At 44.4% G+C, this 23184-nt stretch overlaps 1 protein-coding gene and 1 non-coding gene across 4 annotated transcripts in view; one reads left to right on the top strand and one right to left on the bottom strand.

Annotated features, from left to right (window-relative positions):
• The window catches only part of ARHGEF3 (Rho guanine nucleotide exchange factor 3), a 368353-nt gene that overhangs the window by 5638 nt on the left and 339531 nt on the right, over nucleotides 1–23184 (bottom strand). For all 3 annotated transcript variants that reach the window (XM_029051829.2, XM_029051831.2, XM_029051830.2), the window contains 2 exons: nucleotides 7685–7942; nucleotides 1864–2034 (listed from right to left, as the gene is read on the bottom strand). In XM_029051829.2, coding sequence (XP_028907662.1) covers nucleotides 1864–2034; nucleotides 7685–7942 — 429 coding nt within the window. The remainder of the gene's footprint in view (nucleotides 1–1863; nucleotides 2035–7684; nucleotides 7943–23184) is intronic.
• LOC114806998 lies at nucleotides 6974–7111 on the top strand. The gene has a single exon (XR_003755051.1). It is a non-coding gene; the product is annotated as a small nucleolar RNA SNORA7 (small nucleolar RNA).

Below are 23184 nucleotides of genomic sequence, written 5' to 3'. Positions count from 1 at the left end.
CAGTTGGGGTCTCTTACTTACAGGGGTCCTGTGTGGGATTTTTCACCAACTGATAATAACAACAATAATACTAATAATGACTCTGGTATTCGTTAAGCACTTTTTATGTGCCAAGCACTGTACTAAGCGCTGGGGTACATACAAGATTATCAGGCCCCTCATGGGGTTCACCAACTAGGTAGGAGGGAAGGATAGGTACTGAATCCCCATTTTGCAGATGAGGGAACTGAGGCCCAGAGAAGTTACGCCACTAGCGCCAGGTCACACAGCATGGAAGAGGAGTCAGGATTGGAACCCAGGTCCTCTGACTCCCAGGACCAGGCACTTTCCACTAGGCCTCTCAGCTTCTCAATTGGTGGCCTCCAGAAACTGGCAACATGGAGACCCCTTCAAGGGCAGGGTCAATTGCTCTGTTTATACCCTCCCAGGGACAGACTTCCCAGGCTTAAAATAAATAACATGTGAAGCACTTGATATCTCTCCAAAGAGATAAGGCTAAGGGCTATTTCTTTTTGCATTACTTGTTCCAAGGAGAATCAAAGCACACATCAGCAGCCACAGAAAAGAGAAACATAATATCTCCTTTCTTGTTGTGTTCATAGTAGTTTTAGTTCTATGACAGCTACAGCTTAGTGGCTGGCAGCTAATTCGTGTTTGTAGCAAATGAAAACAAATAAGAAACGAAGGCCTGTATTTTAAGGGCTATCAGAAAGCAAGATTAACCGTAGATGCTTGGGGAGATCCCAGGAACCTGGAATCGCTATCAGAATCATCACCTAACAGTGTTGAAAGTCCTCCAAAATACGAGGGAAACATTTTCAGGAAAGTTAGCTGTTGACAGACTTTGGGACTGGGCTTTATTTAATCATTTAATGGAAGTTTGGGAAATTGGAAACTTCATTTTCTTCTCATTCTCCTGATTTATTTCCTCCACTTTTTTTGTTAAGCGAATTAAATTGAAAATAACAGTCCTCCAAAATTTGCTGATGGTTGAGTGCTGTGAACTAGCTTAATTCCGTCTCCCCCGATTAGACTGTAAGCCCGTCAAACGGCAGGGACTGTCTCTATCTGTTGCCGACTTGTTCATCCCAAGCGCTTAGTACAGTGCTCTGCACATAGTAAGCACTCAATAAATACTATTGAATGAATTAATGTTATGAATTATGGAAAACCATTAGAAGTTGTTTATACTGTGAACTTCTCAATTTTCTTCCTAATATATTCAGTCTGTACCAAGATCAAGTAGCCAAGTTTTCTTTAATCACACACTCTTGGCAATTTAGAAAGCATTCAAAAATAACTTATTCTACTATTTTGGGTTCTAATCCTGGCTTCACCCTTTTCCTGCTGTGTAATCTTGGGCAAGTGACTCTTTAATTCAGTTTCATTTGTAAAATGGGGATGAAATACCTGTTCTCCCTCCCATTTAGACTATGAGCCCTAAGGAGTACAGGGACTGTGTCCAATCTGCTTATATTTAATCTATCCTAGCACCTGGTACATTGCTTGTCATATGGTAATCATACTTAAATACAATAATAACAGCAATTATTATTATTCAGGACCATGAGATATATAAAATGATTAGCTTCTATCTACCCCAGTGCTTAGTACAATGCCTGGCACATAGTAAGCACTCAACAAATACCATTTTAAAAAAGATGGGAACAATGAATCATCTCAGGAACATTGGGATGGAGCCAGTGCTTGGTCTTTTCATAAATTATGGAGGAAGAGAAGAGAAGAAAAAAGGCTTGAAACATGGAGGGAACAAGACTTCATCACTTCTGTCTGAACCAGCTGAACCAAACTGATAAGAGTTAGTTGATTGTGAGATTAAAAATACAATATTAAACTTCTTACCACACCCCTGTTGTTTTTCAATTCACCATGACAACACAATACCCGTGAACTATCAATCAAGGCATCCTTCTGGCCTTCATCAAGATAAATTAGTCTGTCTTTATAATATTGGCATTCAGATTCTCCAGTCTTTGTGTTAATTTCTGCTACTATTCCTTGAATGATGTTTATCTATGGAAAAACAATAAGAAAGCACAAAAAAAGTCGTTGTCATTGCACGTGAATGTGAAGGAGATATTATTTTTACCACTTTGGAAAGCTTGGTACAATGCTTGACACATAGTAAGCACTTAACAAATACCATTATTATTATAATAATAAGCTTGCTTTGGACAGGGAACGTGTCTACCAACCCTGTTGTAATGTATTCTCCCAAGGGCTCAGCAGAGTGCTTTGCACACAGAAAGTGCTCAATAAATGCGATTGAGTAATCTTGGGAAAATTTCTTGACTTCTCTGTGCCTCGGTTACCTCATCTATAAAATGGGGATTAACACTGTGAGCCCCATGTGGGACATGGACTGTGTCCAACCTAATTATCTTCTATCTATCCTATTAATAATAATAATAATGTTGGTATTTGTTAAGCGCTTACTATGTGCCGAGCACTGTTCTAAGCGCTGGGGTAGACATAGGGGAATCAGGTTGTCCCACGTGGGGCTCACAGTCTTAATCCCCATTTTACAGATGAGGGAATTGAGGCACAGAGAAGTTAAGTGACTTGCCCACAGTCACACAGCCGACAAGTGGCAGAGCTGGGATTCGAACTCATGAGCCCTGACTCCAAAGCCCGTGCTCTTTCCACTGAGCCACGCTGCTTCAATTGCTCCTATTGCTTATCCTCTCAGGGTCGCACCTGGAGAGTTTTCAGTACGCTACCAGGCTCGGCTACAAGAGAGAGCCAGGCCCTTCTAGAGTGTGAGCCCGTTGTTGGGTAGAGATTGTCTCTGTTGCCAAATTGTACTCTCCAAGCGCTTAGTACAGTGTTCTGCACACAGTAAGTGCTCAATAAATACGATTGAATGAACCAATGAATGACTGGGCTTGAGAAGTTTCAGTTGCCCCTGAAGCCCCATGAAGAAGAGCTCGATCCACCCATATTGCTGAGGGAGATTTACTGGTGATGAGCTCTGGAGCCACTGAAGCAACACAAATCCCACAGGGCCATACACTTAAAAATAATAATAACAATAATAATGATTATGGTATTTGTTAAGCACTTACTATGTGCCAGGCACTCTACTGAGTGCTGAGGTAGATATAAGGTAATTGGGTTGGACACAGTCCCTGTCCCACATGGGGTTCACAGTCTTACTCCCCATTTTACAGATGAGATAACTGAGGCAAAGAGAAGTGAAGTGACTTGCCCCAGCTCATACAGCAGACAAGTGGCAGACTCAGGATTAGAACCCAGGTCCTTCTGACTCTCAGGCCCATGCTCTATCCACTAAGCCATGCTGCTTCTCTACACATACATATGTCTCCACGAAGTTGTGAGTACTTAAGTGCTAGATGGCATGGAAATGCTGAATGCTGAACCAACATTAAGGGGGATATAAACTGGGAGATTAGAAATAAATCAGTGAGGGACTCCTGGAACAGATGAGCTTTGAAGATGGGGAGTGCTGTGCTGTGGTCTGTCATAAAGCAGGAGACAGTTCCTGGCAAATTCAGCGTGGCTTAGTGGAAAGAGCATGGGCTTGGGAGTCACAGGTCATGGGTTCTAATCCTGACTCTGCCACTTGTCAGTTGTGTGATTTGGGGCAAGTCACTTAACTTCTCTGTGCCTCAGTTACCTCATCTGTAAAATGGGGATTAGACTGTGAGCCCCTCATGGGACAACCTCATTACCTTGTTGTCCCAAGGTAATCAACCTGATTACTTTGTATCTACCCCAACGCTTAGAACAGTGCTTGGCACATTGTAAGCGCTTCACAGATACCACTTTTATTATCCTCTAGATTGTAAGCACCTTAGAGAAGCAGCATGGCTCAGTGGAAAGAGCACGGGCTTTGGAGTCAGAGGTCATGAGTTCGAATCCCAGCTCTGCCGCTTGTCAGCTGTGTGACTGTGGGCAAGTCACTTAACTTCTCTGTGTCTCAATTACCTCATCTGTAAAATGGGGATTAAGACTGTGAGCCCACGTGGGACAACCTGATTCCCCTGTCTACCCCAGCGCTTAGAACAGTGCTCGGCACATAGTAAGCGCTTAACAAATACCAACATTATTATTATTATTATTATCACCTTGTGGGCAGGGACCATGTCTACTAACTCTGTCGTATTGTACTCTCCCAAGCGGTTAGTACAGTGCTCTGCACACAATAACAGCTCAATAAATACCAATGATTGATTGATTAGCAGGGGGAAGGGTGTGAACAAGAGGTTGGTGGTAGGAGAGATGAGAAAGAAACCTAATGAGTAGGTTAGCTTGAGAGGAACAGAGACTGTGTGCTGGGGTGTAGTAAGAGAAGAGACTGGATAAGTAGGAGAGAAAGAAAGCTGATGGAATACTTTAAATCCAACGGTCAAGAGTTTTCCCTTGATGTGGAATGGAATCGGTAGTCATTGATTGGTTTTGAGGAGTGAGTAGAGACCGTGAGCCTGTTGTTGGGCAGGGTTTGTCTCTATTTGTTGCTGAATTGTACTTTCCAAGTGCTTAGTGCAGCGCACTGCACACAGTAAGCGCTCAATAAATACAATTGAATGAATATGTGCCGAGCAATGTTTCAGAACAATGATCCAGACAGGAGAGTTAGGTATGGACTGAAGAAGTGAGAGGCTGGAGGCAGTGGGCAATACAGAGGCTGATGCAGTAATAAGGCACGACAGAAGTGAAGCAGCATGGCCTAGTTGATAGAGCAAGGGCCTAGAAGTCAGAAGGACCTGAGTTCTAATCCTGGCTCTGCCACTTGTCTGCTGTGTGACCTTGGGCAAGTCACTTCACTTCTGGGCCTCAGTTATCACATCTGTGAAATGGGGATGTGGGACACCCTTTGTGGGATGTGGACTGTGTCCAACCTGATTAGCTTGTATCTATCCCCGTGCTTAGTAAAATGCCTGGCATGTAGTAAGCGCGTAACAAATACCATTTAAAAACAACAATGACCTGGATAAGTGTGGTGGAATTTGGATCAAGAGGAAGAGGAGTATCCTGGAAAGAGTATGGGGAAGAAATGAGAGGATGTGGCAAAAGACTGAATATGGGGGATGAGAGAAAGGGAAGAAACAAAGATAGTGCCGAGGTTGCAGGCCTGGGATATGGAGAAATGCGTGGTGGTGTGGTCAACTGTGATGGTAAAGGTAGGTAGAGGAGAAGATTTGGGAGGGAATGTGAAAATTTCATTTCAGACACATTGAGCTTGAGGTGCCTGTAGGGCACAAATGTAGCAATACCCCAGAGGCAGAAGGACATGCAAGGTTAGAGAAGGAAGGGGTTGGACTAGTGAGGTAGATTTGTGAGCCATCCATACAGAGCTAGTAGTTGAAGCCATGGGAGTGGATGAGCTCCCCAAGGGAATGAGTGTAAAGTGAGAATTATTAGGCACAGAAAAGCAGCCCACAGTGTGCTTTGTAATAAGCATGCATATGTTATGTACACCACATGCCACATAAATATTCCACACAGGTCAATATTACTAGAAATCAAGAATGTCAAACTCAGGGTCTACAGTGTTCTTGTTACTTGCTAAAAGGATGCCTGCAGCCTACAGGGAACAATAAGGGAGAGAGGGGAGAGAAATTCAGCTGAACCTGTTCCTCTCGGCCAGCAACCCAACTCCTCGATACTGTTCCAGGCTAGAGAGGCTACTGTTTCTGCCAGAGATCTGCTTTCTATGGGTTTTGAGCCACAGGGATCATGCTACATGCAGATTTTCCAGCTGTGAAGACTAGTGATCAGCTCTTGGGCAGCAAGAGTGGCAGCTTCTCCAGCTTGGAGCAATTAGCCTAGTGAAAGACATAGAAGGAGCAGCAAGGTTGCCTGGGCCCTCTCATTGACTGTGGCCTCTGCCCTTGGGGGATAAAAATTATCTCGGGTGAGCTTGAGTATGTGAGAGAAATGGCTTAGTGTACTGTTCTCTCTCCACTTTTGAAGTAAGGGCTCCGTAAATACTAATAAATGAATTAGACACAGCATGTTTGTGTGAAAGAAAGTGGGAGACTATGTATTGGAGTATTGGAGAGCGAGAGTGTGTGTGGGGGAGAGAGAGAGAGAAAGGGAGAAAGTGTGCATGTGTACAGCAGAGACAGTATGTGTGTGACAGTGTGGGGGTCGCCTATCGGTCTGTCTCTCTCGTGGTCTCAGCCTCTCTCACCACTAATCCAGGACCTGCTCCTATGGAAGCCCTGCCTGTTTAACACTATATCTTTACCAATTATTATTGGTAATTCTACCATCCAATTTCATCTCCTTCTGATCTCTTTAATACTTTAGTATTAGGCTGCTAGTCATTGTACAAAGAAACATTAGTCCTTAGAAGGATTTTCCAAGTGAAGCCAGCATGTGAATGGATGCCTGCATAAATGGCCCACCCACAGAAATGAATTTGATATGTCTGCTCTCTAAGTAACTATAAACGGTGCTATTCTCCCCACACCCAAGATGTATTACAATTTGTCAGTGTCAAAATGAAGCAGGTGCTTCTCTTTAAGAAAGCTAATTGTTTGGACGAAGGTCAATTCCCCAGTGTGCTTACCCATGCAGACCACACGTGGTTTGGAATGGAATTAGGAGAAAAGCCAACTTGATGATAATTTTTCCAGTGATAAAATTTTGCAAGATTAAGTGAGAATAAACCCAGCCCCATCTCTTTGCTTCCACACTCTTTCAAGGAAAGAGATCTTTAAAACCTTAGAGGTAGAAATTACATTTCAATACTAATCAAATTTCCACCACTGCCCCTCCTTCCCTCTGTGTCCCCATGAAACAGAGAGAAGTAACAACATTAAAAGTAAGTCCACTTCACTGGGAATCTGCTGAATGGCCTGGTTCAAGTCTGTCTCCTCTGGTTGCAGTTTCTTAATCTGAAGTATACAGGCTGACCCAGAGGAGAATTTGCAATCGTTGTTATTGCTTGCTGTAGCACAAATCTCCTAGTTACTGTAAATGACCCCTCTCAGGATCGCACCTGGAGAGCTTCCAGTACTCTACCAGTCTCGGCTATGGGAAGGAGAGTTAAGCAGAGTCATATCCATTCCATTCCTAGCTTGGGCAGTGGCTAGCAAGTGGAAGGCAATCTGCTGCAAGTCAAAACTATGCTGGGCAGCAGCGGCATGGAAGAGAGGCGAGGGCGGACGTTCAAGTTTACTGTGTGGAAGAAAGCAATGGTAAAAACCACTTCTGTATTTTTACCAAGAAACTTCTATGGCTACACTATCAGAATGATTGCAGGTGCAGATGGGGCATTCTGGGCGAGATGTGTCCATGGAGTCGCTACAGGTTGGAGATGACTCGACAGCATAAGGCAAGACTGCAGATCAAGGAGCCAACCAGACTCGTCACTCGATCGAGAAAGTGGACAATGTCTCCATTCAGGCATTTCAGCTCACTTACCTATATACCAGCCTCTCATCTGACCAGGCAGAGGTGCAGGCAGCCAACATATTTGGATTTAAGGCAGAAAACAAAATTGAGGGGTCTGAGCCATGGATTACAATTCAGAAATGCAGCTGCCATGGCATGCTTTTTTGCAAAGGCAATTTCAAAGTTAATTTTTTTTTTGCATTTTCTGATGGAGATAGTGCGCTCAGACCTTAACAGGAAGATGCAATAAATCTACTAATTAAGCATTCATGTGCATGTTCATGACTAAAAAACTCACAGCTTCCTCCAGGTGTTGCTGGTCTGGGCTGTCATTTGGTGTGTGCCTCAATATTTCCCTAAGAAGCAGTGGATATTTTACTAAACGGCTTCTGGGGATATCAAGGAAATTCCAGAGATCCAGTTTGCGGCTGAAGGGTGACTCCAAGCAACGTTGCAGGAAATCTTGCACACGACGATCTTGCTTCTTGAGGTCCAGTAATGCCTTGGCAGCCACTTGGTTGCTGCAGTAGCTGTCATACGAACTGAGGCAAGGCAGCTAAAAACGAATCAACAGAAGAGTGGGTTGAAAGAAATACTCCAAAGTTGCAAGAGAAGCTTAGTTGGTATGCTGCATTCAAGACTGAACAGATAACTGGTTTTCAGTTGGCTTGTAATAAATATAGAGGCATACTCTTCCCTGAGCCTGCCCATACAATTTTAATTGATAGTACAGGGAGTTGGAGTTTGGGTTTTTTTTTAATGACCTTGGTTACGCGCCAGGTATTGTATTAAGCACAGAAGTAGATACAAGCTAATTAGGTTGGACACAGTCCTCATGAGGCTCACAGTCTTAATCTCCATTTTACAAATGAGGCAATTGAGGCATGGAGAAGGCACAGGAAGCAGCATGGCCTAGTGGATAGAGCACGGGCCTGGGAGTCAGAAGGACCTGGGTTCTAATTTGGACACCGCCACTTGTCTGTTGTGTGACCTCAGGCAAGTCGCTTCACTGTACCTTAGTTACCTCATCTGTAAAATGGGGATTAAGACTGTGAGCCCCTTGTGGAACAGGGACTGTGTCCAACCTGATTAGCTTGTATCTACTCCAGTGCTTAGAACAGTGCTTGACACATAGGTACTGCTTAACAAACACCATCATCATTACTATGTTAAGTGACTTGCCCAAGGTCACACAGCAGACAAGTGGCAGAGCTGGGATTAGAACCCAAATCTTTCTGACTCACAGGACTGTGCTCTATTCAATAGGTCACTCTGCTTTTTCCACTCAAAAGCAAACACCTGTACTTAAATATCAACTTTCCTCTTAGCTAGATCAATTTAAGACAAGATTTCACTACCTTCAAAGCATACTGATGACAGATAGGTCATCTCTATTTTACAAATGGGGAAACAGAGGCCCAGGCTGACAAATGAACATCCCTGTTAGGGTTTTTAACTTCTTTAAATAATTAGTCATCAGGTATACCCTTTCTCCCAATAATGTTTTCATATTTCATCTATTTTTATATAGGATTCCTACCAGAAAACTTTGCAGTAATGCCTTTTCTTCTCATGGAAGACATTTCAGCTGAGTGAGTCATATAGATCTACATTAATTTTATATGGTGTATTTCAGCGAGGAAATCAAAAAGCTTTTTAGATCAGAGGCTCCTTAAGGATACAGCAACACATTCTCAAGAACCAAGGAAAGGGGGAAATAAACTTCTTCCTTCCTCTCCCTTATTCTCTGTTTGAAACTATGCCAGTTTCAGATAGAGACTCGATGCCAGGAGACTGCTCTTTCTGCTCACAGCACTCCCCTCCAGAGAAGATTTTTACATTATTTTCAGCTGCTGAAAGGCAGGAGCACAGAAGCAGCTCTGTTAATGGCAAAATTGACCAATGTGTATTAGCCACACTGCCCTCAGGTACATTTTTCAAAGGTTTTGGGTCCTCAGAGGTGAAGCACTGGCTAAGGACAAAGTCTTATATCCTTGTACTAGGTATACGTTCATTCTCAACTCCTCCTCCCTCCTTGCCCTCCTTAATTAATAATTATGGTACTTGTTAAGGACTGTGTAATAATAATAATAATAATAATGTTGGTATTTGTTAAGCACTTACTAAGTGCCGAGCACTGTTCTAAGCGCTGGGGTAGACATAGGGGAATCAGGTTGTCCCACATGGGGCTCACAGTCTTAATCCCCATTTTACAGATGAGGGAACTGAGGCACAGAGAAGTGAAGTGACTTGCCCACAGTCACACAGCCGACAAGTGGCAGAGCTGGGATTCGAACACATGAGCCCTGACTCCAAAGCCCATGCTCTTTCCACTGAGCCACGCTGCTTCTCAGCGTGTGGCTTGGACGGTGTGCCAAGCACTGTTCTAAGTGCTGGGGTAGATACAAGTTAATCTGGTTGGACACAGTCCCTGTCATTCATTCATTCAATTGTATTTATTGAGTGCTTACTGTGTGCAGAGCACTGTACTAAGCACTTGGAAAGTACAATTTGGCAACAGATAGAGACAATCCCTACCCAACAACGGGCTCACACCCACATGGGGTTCACACTCTTAATCCCCATTTTATAGATGAGGTAACTGAGGCCCAGAGAAGTTAAGTGACTTGCCCAAGGTCTTAATAATAATAATAATAATAATTGTGGTATTTTTTAAACTTACTATGTGCCAGGCACTGTACTAAGCACTGGGGTGTATACAAGCAAATAGGGTTGGACACAGTCCCTGTCTCATGTGGGGCTCAGTCTCAATCCCCATTTTACAGGTAACTGAGGCATACAGAAGTAAAGTGACTTGCCCAAGGTCACACAGAGACGGTGGCAGAGCTGGGATTAGAACCCATGACCTTCTGACTCCCAGACCCATACTCTATCTAGTATGCCATGCTGTTTCTCAGACTCATCCCTCCAAAGTTTTATGACTTACCTTTCTTCCCTCACTACTATTAGTGGAAATTGTCTGCTATGTGAACTTGGGCAGGTTACTTAACTTCTCTGTCCCACAGTTTCCTTATCTGTAAAAAGGGGATTAAATACCTGTTCTCCTCCCTACTTGGGCTGAGTCCTATGGGAGACAGGGACTGTGTCTGACCCGATTATCTTGTATCTACCCCAGCATTTAGGAGAATGCTTGGCTCATAGTAAGCACTTAACAAATAACACACTTAATGTCATTATTATTATCATCCTCCTCTCCTCTTCTGTCTCTTTTCCCCTCTACTTTCTCCTGGTCCCTCTAGCCTATGTTTCATATCCTTCCACCTTTCATGGAATTTCTGAAATGTGCTATCCAGAACCATTTTCTGTCAAATTTTTCTTGAATACTTAAAATTTGGATTTCACCATTTGCGCCATTGAGACAACTTTTAGTATGGTTTCCAAATCCCTTTTTCTGTGCAAACCAATGTTCCCTTCTCTGCTACCTTCAACACTATTGCCTGCCCTTGTTTCATATAAACATTTTTGCCCGGGTTTCAAGGCTATAATGTTAGACTGGTTCTTCTACTTCCCTCCTCAGTTTTTGTTTTCTTTTCTGGTTCCTCTTCCTCTTTTCATCCTTTAACTTATACGTATATTTCAAGGCTCAGTTCTGGGTACTTTGCTCTCTTCCATTTACACTTACATTTTTGAGGAGCTCTTCTTCCTCATCATGATTTCAGCTACCAAATCTATATTATCTCTAGCCTCATCCAGTTTTGTATTCCCTTCTCCCTCTAGAACATCTCCATTTGGACATCTCATTCAAATTCAATAAGTCAAGAATTAAATCTTTCACCTTCCTCTGCAACCCTCTTCTTCTGTTTCCCATCACTGTCAACACTATTACCATCCTCCCTGTCCTGTACACTCTTTGACTCCTGTCTCTCATCCAGTGCTTAGAACAGTGCTTTGCACATAGTAAGCGCTTAACAAATACCATTATTATTATTCACTCCCAACCCAATTTGTCACCAAGTCTTACTGATTCACTCTCAGCAATATTTCATAAAACCACCCCTTCCTCTCCCCTGGCACAATGTTAGCATAAGCTCTTAATATCTCCTGCCTGGAAAAATTTAATACCTTCAGTCCCACAGGGCTTATGTACATATCCACAATTCATTTATTTAGATTAATGTCTGCCTCCCCGTCTTAGACTGCAAGCAAGTTGTGGATAGGGACCGTGTCTACCAACTGTTATACTGTACTCTCCCCAAGTGCTTAGTACAGTGCTCTGCACACAGTAAGCACCCAATAAATACCATGGATTGATTGCTCCAGTCTATCTCCAACTTCTCCCCACTTCAGACTACATGTCACACGACAACCCATATTAACTTTTTCACTGCTAATTGAATAACATCGCTGACCTCCTCAAAACCCTATGGTGGCTCCCTGATGCCAAATTAAATCAGTACTCTTAATCACGGTCACTGTAAACACTTTATGTATACTTATCACTTTTGTGCTTTCCTCTAATTGTACAGATTATATTTTTGTGTTTGTGTTTTGTGTCGTGTTTGAGAACCAAGATCTAACTTTAGATTTTAAAATCTTTGAGGGCAGGGATCATGTCTGATTCTTCTTCTTTTTTTAATGGCATTTGTTTAGTGCTTACTGTGTGTCAAGCACTGTTTTAGGGGTAGATACATGGTTATCAGGTTGGACATAGTCCCTGTCCCACATGGGGCTCACAGACTAGATAGGAGAGAGTAGGATTTAATCCCCACTTTACAATTGAGGAAACTGAAGCACAGAGAAGTCAAGTGACTTGTCAAAGTTCACACAGCAGACAAGCAGCAGACCCGAAATTGGAACCCAGGTCCTCTGACTCCCAAGCCCGTGTTTTTTCCACTAACCCACACTGTTTCTTTTGTAATTTCCTTCAGGGCCTAGTACTGTGTTCGACACAAAGCGGCACTGAATACATGCAGATGAAAAAATTCAGACTCTGGGCCTGGATAGGAAAAAACATTTTAAATTGGTCTTCATAAAGGAAATGAAAACACACACAAAGTAGAATGGTACAGACAGTGGACATGTTCCATTAGTTACACTTTGTAAAGCAACAGTCAGGGGCACTAAAAAGAACTACTAGCTTTTTCTTCCTTTTATCCTCCCTTGGCAGATGGCATCAGAGAGGTTCCAATGAAAAAAAGTGCTGACAGATTTCTGAACACTAACATTATATAAAACGATGGAAATGGCTTAACCATGTTCACTAATCTCTCATAAAATGGAAACTGACATCTACTATATCACCAGGACTGCCAACTGACTGATTTCACATGAGTCAGGAATTATTCCTTGATTAGATGACATTTTGCATGTTTTAGAAGGACCTATTCTAGAAAAGCAATAAAAGAAAGAGGCACAATAATGGGTGTATGTACGGCCAATGTTTAAACATTTCCCTACCCCTTTCATGACCTTACCAAAAATATTTATTTAGCGACTAAATCCAAGAACAAAGTAATTCTAGAAATGTATACATTTGACATTTCATGAAAACACATAACTGCTTGATTTTTTTCAAAGTAATATATATAGTGTTGTAAGTGCTGTTAAAGATTTTTCTGAGAAAAAACTATATCCAATCTAACTTTTTTTATCCTTAAAAAATGGGTAATTCATTCCACCCATCCAAAATAATTGAGTTTCTTTACTTTGTTGACATGATTTAGATTTTCAGGATTAAGTACAACAATCCTCAAAGTGCTGTTAATTTAGTTTCAGTTTCCTCTTTGTCAAAGACCTGGAAATGTCCAATGCTTTCATTATAAAGAATCCAATCAACAGTAACTGACGGGTATATAATAACTAGGAAATCTGACCACATCACTGCCCATTCCTCACTCGTAACATTAATCTCTATTATCATGCTGCTTGACTGCTATGGTAACTATAGAGGCATATAATCCTGTTTTCACACTTGATCGGTTTTCTTGTTTCTTCTGCAAACCTGAAAAGACAATCTAGTTCAAACCTTTCTGTGTCTCTGAGGCATGGGCCTAGTATAACGGAAACAACGTTGAAATTACTTGAACTGAAGAAGTTACTACAGTATATTGCAGTAAGGATGACAGCCCAAATCTTGGTTCTCTTTCAAAGTAATTCACCTCACTTAAGCAATGAATCTGTAAGTATTTTTTAAAAAAGGGTAAATGACAACAAGCTCGCCAGATCCGACAAACTTAAAGCTGTCTGCTTGCTTTGCTTTGTTATCTGTCTTCCCCCCTTCTAGACTGTGAGCCCTTTGTTGGGTAGGGATTGTCTCTATTTGTTGCGGAACTGTACTTTCCAAGTGCTTAGTACAGTGGTCTGCACACCGTAAGCACTCAATAAATACAATTGAATGAATGAATGAAAACTGTATAGGAGTCTGAGAAACAATAGCTGCATAGCCTAGTCCTTAGCCTTCAGGCCAACATTTTCTTAGGAATCCTCTCTTTTATGATATTTGTTTGGTACTTACTATGTGCCAGGCACTGTACTTAGCACTAGGGTAGGTACAAGATGACAGATTGGATCCAGTCCATGTTCCAAATGGGCTCACAGTCTTAATCCTCATTTTACAGATGAGGTAACAGAGGCATAGAGAATAATAATAACGATAAAGATGATAATAATAATATTGATAATTGTGGTATTTATTATGTATGCACTTTGTATGTGCCAAGCACTATATAAGCACTGGGGTAGATACAAGATCATCAGCTCCCACATTGATGTTACAGTCTAAGTAGGAGAGGAAACGGGTATTGAATCCCCATTTTGCAGATGAGGAAACTGAGACACAGAGATGCCCAAAGTCACGTAGCAGGCAAATGGCAGAGCCAGGATTGAAACCTAAGTCCTCTGACTCCCAGGTCCAGGGTCTTTCCACTAGGCCACGCTGCTTCCCTTCCCTCTTCCGACTGACTTCAAGTGCCTATTCTGGCAACTAAAATTTTGACCTCTTAGTCATTGGCAGTGGCAAGGTTGGGTGGGGGAGGGGTGTGTGTGTGTGTGTGTGTGTGTGTGTGTGTGCATGCACGTCCCCCTTCACCACAGGCCATCAATAACTGATGCAACCAAATAACTGTGGTATTTGTAAAGCGCTTACTATGTGCAGAGCACTGTACTAAGTACTGGGGTAGATAAAAGAAAATCAAGTCCCACAGGGGGCTCACAGTCTCAGTAGGAGGGAGAACAGGTATCTAATCTCCATTTTGCAGATGAGGAACTGAGGCACAAAAATGACTTGCCCAAAGTCACACAGCAGACAAGTGGAGGAGCTGGGATTCGAACGCAGGTCTCTGATTCCTAGGTCCATGCTCTTTCCATTAGACCACACTGCTTCCTAAAGACAGATATTAAATTGTAGCCCGATGCCTTGAAGTGAATGAATGTATCACCAAAAGAGTGATTTTCTAGTCATCAGTAGGGAAAAGCTCTTTCTTTGGTGGTTTTTAGCAGACTTATGTTTTGGTGTTCTGGTAGTTTGAGAACTACCTGGTTTCATCTGCAAAATTTAACCATGGCGGTGAATTCATCACATTTATTGGGTTAGCAACTATTTCATCTGGGATTTGCTGTTTTCCGGCAATTACCTCACCATTCACAACCTTGTGAAAGAGATGGTACAATTCAATTTTTCACGTCCGTGCTTCTTGGCTCTCACAGATATTTAAATTTAATTGGAAACTAAATTATTATGTGAACTTGCCTCAGTGAGGTAATGGATTATTTTATTACTTTAAAGAATTTGAGTCTACTCCAACATTTTTAAAGTTACCTCTTTACGATAATGATAACTTCATTGAGAAGAAGGTCCTTTCATTAGGAAAGTGGGATGATCCTACATTAAAAGAGATAGCTCACAGAAGAAAAATATCCTGCTTTATGCCTTCAAAAATTATAAAGTTGCTGATTCACTGGAGGTCAAAAGGGAAGTCAAGATTACCCTGCCTAATTGGGTATTAGTTTAAAGGTTCACTTTTTCGGTTCTGGACATATAAATGAATCCCTTATGAATTCAATGGACTTCAATTCGCCTCATTCAAAATTTACAAAGGTGGTTATTTTGATCTGTTAAAATAACAGAACCTATTCAATTGTACCATTCAGTTTATAGTCCCCATTAGTGTTACTACATCTGTATCTTAAACAAGGAAGCCTTCAACAGTCAGGCATGCTAATCAGGGGAATTCTCATGAACATTTTCTAACAACTTGGTCAGTTATTTCATTTTAGGCTTCTTTTAAAGTTGTAAATTCCCTATATAGAAACACATTTAAAATCAGGAAGGCAGAAGTGTAAAAGCAAAAAAAACTTGCCCTTACTATTCCTACCAGTCTTCTACAAAATTTGACTTAAAAAGAGAATCATTAAGGGTATCTAAATAGATTATTTTAATTGGACCCAACTTCAGCCCACTCCTTTTCCTTTCTACTTTCTCCATCTGGTTGACTTTAGGCACACATTTTGAATGGTGAGGAAGCAAGATGCATTAAGTAATGATACTAATAATAATGGTGGTATTTGTTAAGCGCTTACTATGTGCAGAGCACTGTTCTAAGCGCTGGGGAAGATACAGGGTCATCAGGTTGTCCCACGTGAGGCTCACAGTCTTCATCCCCATTTGACAGATGAGGTAACTGAGGCACAGAAAAGTAATATTCATGTTAAAACAGTCAAAATATAAGATAAATGGAGTTTTCCTGAAATACTAAATAATTACTTCAGGTTATTTGGCTTTTAATTAACCTTTGAACATTTCAGGCTTTGTACTAAAATTGTGGCTTGATCTAATGCCATTCGAATAGCAGCAGTAGGCCTAGTGGAAAGAGCACAGGTCTGGGAGTCAGATGACCTGTGTTCTAATGCTGTCTCCACCACTTGCCTGCTGTATGACCTTGGGCAAGTTATAATTTCTGTGTCTCAGTTTCGTCACCAGTAAAATGGAGATTCAATACCTGTTCTCTCTCCTACTTAGGCAGTGAGGCCCATGTGGGACAGGGATTGTGTCCAACCTGATTTCCTTGTATCTACCCCAGCACTTAGAACAGTGCTTGGCACATCATAAGTGCTTAAAAAAATAATAATCATTCATTCATTCAATTGTATTTATTGAGCGCTTTCTGTGTGCACAGCATTGTACTAAACGCTTGGAAAGTACAATTTGGCAACAGATAGAGACAATCCCTACCCAACAACGGGCTCACGGTCTAGAACGGGGAGACAGACAACAAAACAGGCATCAATAGCATCAAAATAAAAAGAATTATAGATATATACACATCATTAATAAAATAAATAGAAAAATATGTGCAAATATACACAAGTGCTGTGGGGCAGGGAAGTGGGTAGAGCAGAGGGAGGGAGTAGGGATGATAGGGAGGGGAGGAGGAGCACAGGAAAAGGGGGGCTCAGTTTGGGAAGGCCTCCTGGAGGAGGTGAGCTCTCAGTAGGGCTTTGAAGAGGGGAAGAGAGCTAGTTCGGTGGATGTGAGGCGGGAGGGCATGCCAGGCCAGAGGTAGGACATGGGCCAGGGGTCGATGGCGCGCCAGGCAAAGCTTCTTCTCCTCCCTCATCGACACCCATGCCCGTCACCCCCACCGATTGTTCCGGACCTTTAACTCTCTCCTTAGGCCCCCTGTTCCTCCCCCTCCCCCATCTCTCACCCCCAATGATCTGGCCACCTATTTCCTCACGAAAATCAACACGATCAGGTCTGAGCTCCCCAAAGTCACCCCTCCGCCTCTCCCCTCCCCCCCACCAACCCCCTCCCCTACCTTCCCATCCTTCCCTGCAGTATCCTCAGAGGAGATCTCCTCCCTCCTCGCAAGTGCCACCCCCTCCACCTGCGCCTCGGACCCCATTCCCTCTCACCTTCTTAAAACCATCGCCCCTGCCCTCCTACCTTCCTTAACTTCTATTTTTAACCACTCAATCTCCAAGGGCTCCTTCCCCTCTGCCTTCAAACATGCCCACGTCTCCCCCATCCTAAAAAAACCCACTCTTGACCCCACTTCCCCCTCCAGTTATCGTCCTATCTCCCTACTACCCTTCCTTTCCAAAATCCTAGAACGAGTCGTCTACAATCGATGCTTAGAATTCCTTAACTCCCATTCTCTCCTAGACCCCCTCCAATCTGGCTTCCGTCCCCTCCACTCTACCGAGATTGCTCTCTCGAAGGTCACCCATGACCTCCTTCTTGCCAAATCCAATGGCTCCTACTCCATTCTAATCCTCCTTGACCTCTCTGCTGCCTTTGACACTGTGGACCATCCCCTCCTCCTCCATACCTTATCTCACCTTGGCTTCACGGACTCTGTCCTCTCCTGGTTCTCCTCTTACCTCTCTGGCCGGTCATTCTCGGTCTCCTTCGCTGGAGCCTCCTCCCCCTCCCATCCTTTAACTGTTGGAGTTCCTCAAGGGTCAGTTCTTGGCCCTCTTCTGTTCTCCATTTACACTCACTCCCTCGGTGAACTCATCCGCTCTCACGGCTTTGACTACCATCTCTACGCAGATGACACGCAGATCTACATCTCCGCCCCTGTCCTCTCCCCCTCCCTTCAGGCTCGCATCTCCTCCTGCCTCCGGGACGTCTCCACCTGGATGTCGGCCCGCCACCTAAAACTCAACATGAGCAAGACTGAGCTCCTCATCTTCCCTCCCAAACCCGGTCCTCTCCCAGACTTCTCTATCACCGTGGATGGCACGACCATCCTTCCCGTCTCTCGGGCCCGCAATCTCGGTGTCATCCTTAACTCGTCCCTCTCGTTCACCCCACACATCCTATCCGTTACCAAGACCTGCCGGTTTCACCTCTACAATATCGCCAAGATCCGCCCTTTCCTCTCCACCCAAACGGCTACCTTACTGTTACGGGCTCTCGTTATATCCCGGCTAGACTACTGTGTCAGCCTTCTCTCTGACCTCCCTTCCTCCTCTCTCGCCCCGCTCCGGTCTATTCTTCACTCCGCTGCCCGGCTCATCTTCCTGCAGAAACGATCTGGGCATGTCACTCCCCTTCTTAAACAACTCCAGTGGTTGCCTATCGACCTCCGCTCCAAACAAAAACTCCTCACTCTAGGCTTCAAGGCTCTCCATCACCTTGCCCCTTCCTACCTCTCCTCCCTTCTCTCTTTCTACCGCCCACCCCGCACGCTCCGCTCCTCTGCCGCCCACCTCCTCACCGTCCCTCGGTCTCGCCTATCCCGCCGTCGACCCCTGGGTCACGTCCTCCCACGGTCCTGGAACGCCCTCCCTCCTCACCTCCGCCAAACTGATTCTCTTTCCCTCTTCAAAACCCTACTTAAAACTCACCTCCTCCAAGAGGCGTTCCCAGACTGAGCTCCTCTTCCCCCTCTACTCCCTCTGCCATCCCCCCTTTACCTCTCCGCAGCTAAAGCCTCATTTTCCCCTTTTCCCTCTGCTCCTCCACCTCTCCCTTCCCATCCCCACAGCACTGTACTCGTCCGCTCAACTGTATATATTTTCATTACCCTATTCATTTTGTTAATGAATTGTACATCGCCTTGATTCTATTTAGTTGCCATTGTTTTTACGAGATGTTCTTCCCCTTGACTCTGTTTATTGCCATTGTTCTCGTCTGTCCGTCTCCCCCAATTAGACTGTAAGCCCGTCAAACGGCAGGGACTGTCTCTATCTGTTGCCGACTTGTTCATCCCAAGCGCTTAATACAGTGCTCTGCACATAGTAAGCGCTCAATAAATACTATTGAATGAATGAATGAATGAATGAATGAATGATAGGTGAGAATGAGGCACAATGAAGAGATTAGAGCAGAGGAGTGGAATGTGCGGGCTGGAGTGGGCTGTAGAAGGAGAGGTGGGAGGTGAGGTAGGAGGGGGCAAGGTGATGGAGAGCTTTGAAGCTGAGAGTGAGGAGTTTTTGCTTCATGCAAAGGTTGACAGGCAACCACTGGAGATTTTTGAGGAGGGGAGTGACATGCCCAGAGAGTTTCTGTAGAAAGATAATCCGGGCAGCAGAGTGAAGTATAGACTGAAGCAGCGAGAGACAGGGGGATAGGAGATCAGAAAGGATGATGTATCATCATCATCCAAATACTGAATCACTCAAAATTTTCCTGAGGAATGCCAGATATAGATGCATAAAGATCAAAGCATGACTTCCCAAAAACTGACAACCTAGACTTTTGTAAATTCAAATTGGGCAGGGGCACAAATGTAGAGCCAAGGCAAAGTATTTTTCTGCTTAAGGTAACCTATCAAAACTGCATCCATCCCAGCCCCTTGCCCATCAGCCAATCCCAAATCCCCCTAAGGAAACTAGCTCCACTACCAGTTCCAGAATGACAGGCTCCACCATAAATGCTGACTTTTCATTTTGAGAAGGGTAGAAAATAGGGAGTGGTACCTTCAGGGAGGGAATAAGTGGGACTGGGAAGGAATGGCTGGCAGGCTCTGAAGAGCTCACAGCTCATAAACATCCAAATTGGAGACTTTTCTGAAGGAGGCTCTCAGATTTTGTCAGAGACCTAGACTGTAGGAGTCTAGCCCCAAAAGCTGTGGGAATGAAAATAATAGTTTCATTCCCATAGCTAAAAACCTACGGGACAATGGGGGCAATGGGTCTTTTCACCATCCGAGAGGATAGAGGAGAGCAATTCAGAAAGATAGAGGCCAAGTCCATGAATTGGAGACACAGTCAGTTCTCCTGAAACACAGAGGTTACACTCTTGAGGAACTGCCCATTAAGGAAATTTTTTTTTTTAATCGTATGCATGCTCTGGCCAATGCTGTATGCAACTGCACAACCATATCCTCACATACCATCCAGCATGTATTGTCAGGAGAACATTCTCTAATTCCCCAATAGTGTTCTACCTAAATACTAGTGAAAACATGTTATGGGAGAAACGACTGCAGGGGCAGACACCTAGAAATAGGAGAGACAGTAACGGATGAGAGATAATGAGAGAAAATCAGTGTGAGGGATCAAAGTAGTAAAGCCATGAAAAAAGCAATTGCCCTTCCCTCTACAAATCCCTTCTTTTTTTTTTTTTTAAACAAATCTTTTCCCACCACTACTCAAAACTGCTTCTTTCTTTTCATCCACCCAGCAAGCCTCTCTTTTCTAGAAATCCTCTCTCATCTGCAGAGCAGCACCCTCAGGCTTGCACTAATTCCCTCTTCCCCACAAGCCACCCCTTTCTTTTGCAAATGCTGCAGCTCCTCTGCAAATCATCAGATATTCCCAACTCCTCCACTAAGAACACTTGTCCTCCCCTCAACAAATCCCATTTCTCATATCCTTTCCTTTAAGCGCTTTGATACTCAAGCCCACAGCACTCTATTTCCCCTATTTGAAATTTATTTTACTATGTCTCCCCCGTAGACTGTAAGCTCCTTGTGTGCCGAGATTGCATCTACTAACTATAATATATTGTACTTTCCCTAGTGCTTATTATAGCACTCTGCACCCAGTAAGTGCTCAATAAATACAACTGTTTGATTGTCTCACCACCCCCTCCATCTCACTCCACTCTCACTCCCCTTACCTGCTCTCCTTTTGTGGCCTTCTCCAATGAGGTAGCAAACCCCATTCATGAGGAAACTATTTTGCTTTACAGCCAATGGTTGTAATCACGTGGTCTATGGCCATAACACAAACTAGCCTCCTCACTTAAAACAGAGGCAGCAGCAGTGATGGCAGCCACTTTACCGCTCAGTGTTTTGTGTTCAAGGTTGCTGCCTTTACTCTTAGTAATGTCTGTCTCCCCCTCTAGACTGTAAGATCACTGGGGGCAGGGCACGTGCCTGCTAATTTTGTTGTATTGTGCTCTCCCAAGCGCTTAGTACAGTGGTCTGCAAAAAGTGCTCAATGAATATGATTACTATGTGTCAGGCATTCATTCATTCATTCATTCATTCAATAGTATTTATTGAGCGCTTACTATGTGCAGAGCACTGTACTAAGCGCTTGGAATGAACAAGTCGGCAACAGATTAGAGAGAGTCCCTGCCCTCTGACGGGCTTACAGTCTAATCGGGGGAGACAGACAGACAACAACAATGGCAATAAATAGAGTCAAGGGGAAGAACATCTTGTAAAAACAATGGCAACTAAATAAAATCAAGGCGATGTACAATTCATTAACAAAATAAATAGAGTAATGAAAATATACACAGTTGAGCAGACGAGTACAGTGCCAAGGGGATGGGAAGGTAGAGGGGGAGGAGCAGAGGGAAATGGGGGGGAAAAGAGGGTTTAGCTGCGGAGAGGTGAAGGGGGGGCAGTAGAGGGAGTGAGGGAGAAGGGGAGCTCAGTCTGGGAACGCCTCTTGGAGGAGGTGAGTTTTAAGTAGGGTTTTGAAGAGGAGAAGAGAATTAGTTTGGCGGAGGTGAGGAGGGAGGGCATTCCAGGACTGCGGGAGGAGGTGGCCCAGGGGTCGACGGCAGGATAGGCGAGACCGAGGGACGGTGAGGAGGTGGGCGGCAGAGGAGCGGAGCGTGCGGGGTGGGCAGTTGAAAGAGAGAAGGGAGGAGAGGTAGGAAGGGGCAAGGTGATGGAGAGCCTTGAAGCCCAGAGTGAGGAGTTTTTGTTTGGAGCGGCGGTTGATAGGCAACCACTGGAGGTGTTTAAGAAGGGGAGTGACATGCCCAGATCGTTTCTGCAGGAAGATGAGCCGGGCTGCAGAGTGAAGAATAGACTGGAGCAGGGCGAGAGAGGAGGAAGGGAGATTAGAGAGAAGGCTGACACAGTAGTCTAGCCGGGAAATAACGAGAGCCCGTAGCAGTAAGGTAGCCGTTTGGGTGGAGAGGAAAGGGCAGATCTTGGTGATATTGTAAAGGTGAAACTGGCAGGTCTTGGTAACGGATAGGATGTGTGGGGTGAACGAGAGAGACAAGTCAAGGATGACACCGAGATTACGGGCCTGAGAGACGGGAAGGATGGTCGTGCCATCCACGGTGATAGGGAAGTCTGGGAGAGGACCGGGTTTGGGAGTCTTGCTCATGTTGAGTTTTAGGTGGCGGGCCGACATCCAGGTGGAAACATCCTGGAGGCAGGAGGGGGAGGAGGCGCCTGTGAAGGAAACCGAGAATGACCGGCCAGAGAGATAAGAGGAGAACCAGGAGAGGAAGGAGTCCGTGAAGCCAAGGTGAGATAAGGTATGGAGGAGGAGGGGATGGTCCACAGTGTCAAAGGCAGCAGAGAGGTCAAGGAGGATTAGAATGGAGTAGGAGCCATTGGATTTGGCAAGAAGGAGGTCATGGGTGACCTTAGAGAGAGCAGTCTCGGTAGAGTGGAGGGGACGGAAGCCAGATTGGAGGGGGTCCAGGAGAGAATGGGAGTTAAGGAATTCTAAGCAGCAATTGTAGAGGACTCGTTCTAGGATTTTGGAAAAAAAGGGTAGTAGGGAGATAGGGCGATAACTGGAGGGGGAAGTGGGGTCAAGAGCGGGTTTTTTTAGGATGGCGGAGACGTGGGCATGTTTGAAGGCAGAGGGGAAGGAGCCCTTGGAGAGTGAGTGGTTATTAAGGAAGGGAGGAGGGCAGGGGCGATGGTTTTAATAAGGTGAGAGGGAATGGGGTCCGAGGCGCAGGTGGAGGGGGTGGCACTTGCGAGGAGGGAAGAGATCTTCTCTGAGGATACTGCAGGGAAGGATGGGAAAGTAGGGGAGGGGGTTGGTGGGTGGGAGGGGAGAGGCGGAGGGGTGACTTTGGGGAGCTCAGACCTGATGGTGTTGATTTTTGTGATGAAGTAGGTGGCCAGATCATTGGGGGTGAGAGATGGGGGAGGGGGAGGAACAGGGGGCCTAAGGAGA

Source organism: Ornithorhynchus anatinus, chromosome X1 (genome assembly GCF_004115215.2).
Source record: "Ornithorhynchus anatinus isolate Pmale09 chromosome X1, mOrnAna1.pri.v4, whole genome shotgun sequence".
NCBI lineage: Eukaryota > Metazoa > Chordata > Mammalia > Monotremata > Ornithorhynchidae > Ornithorhynchus > Ornithorhynchus anatinus.
This window is presented reverse-complemented; position numbering and strand designations above follow the sequence as displayed.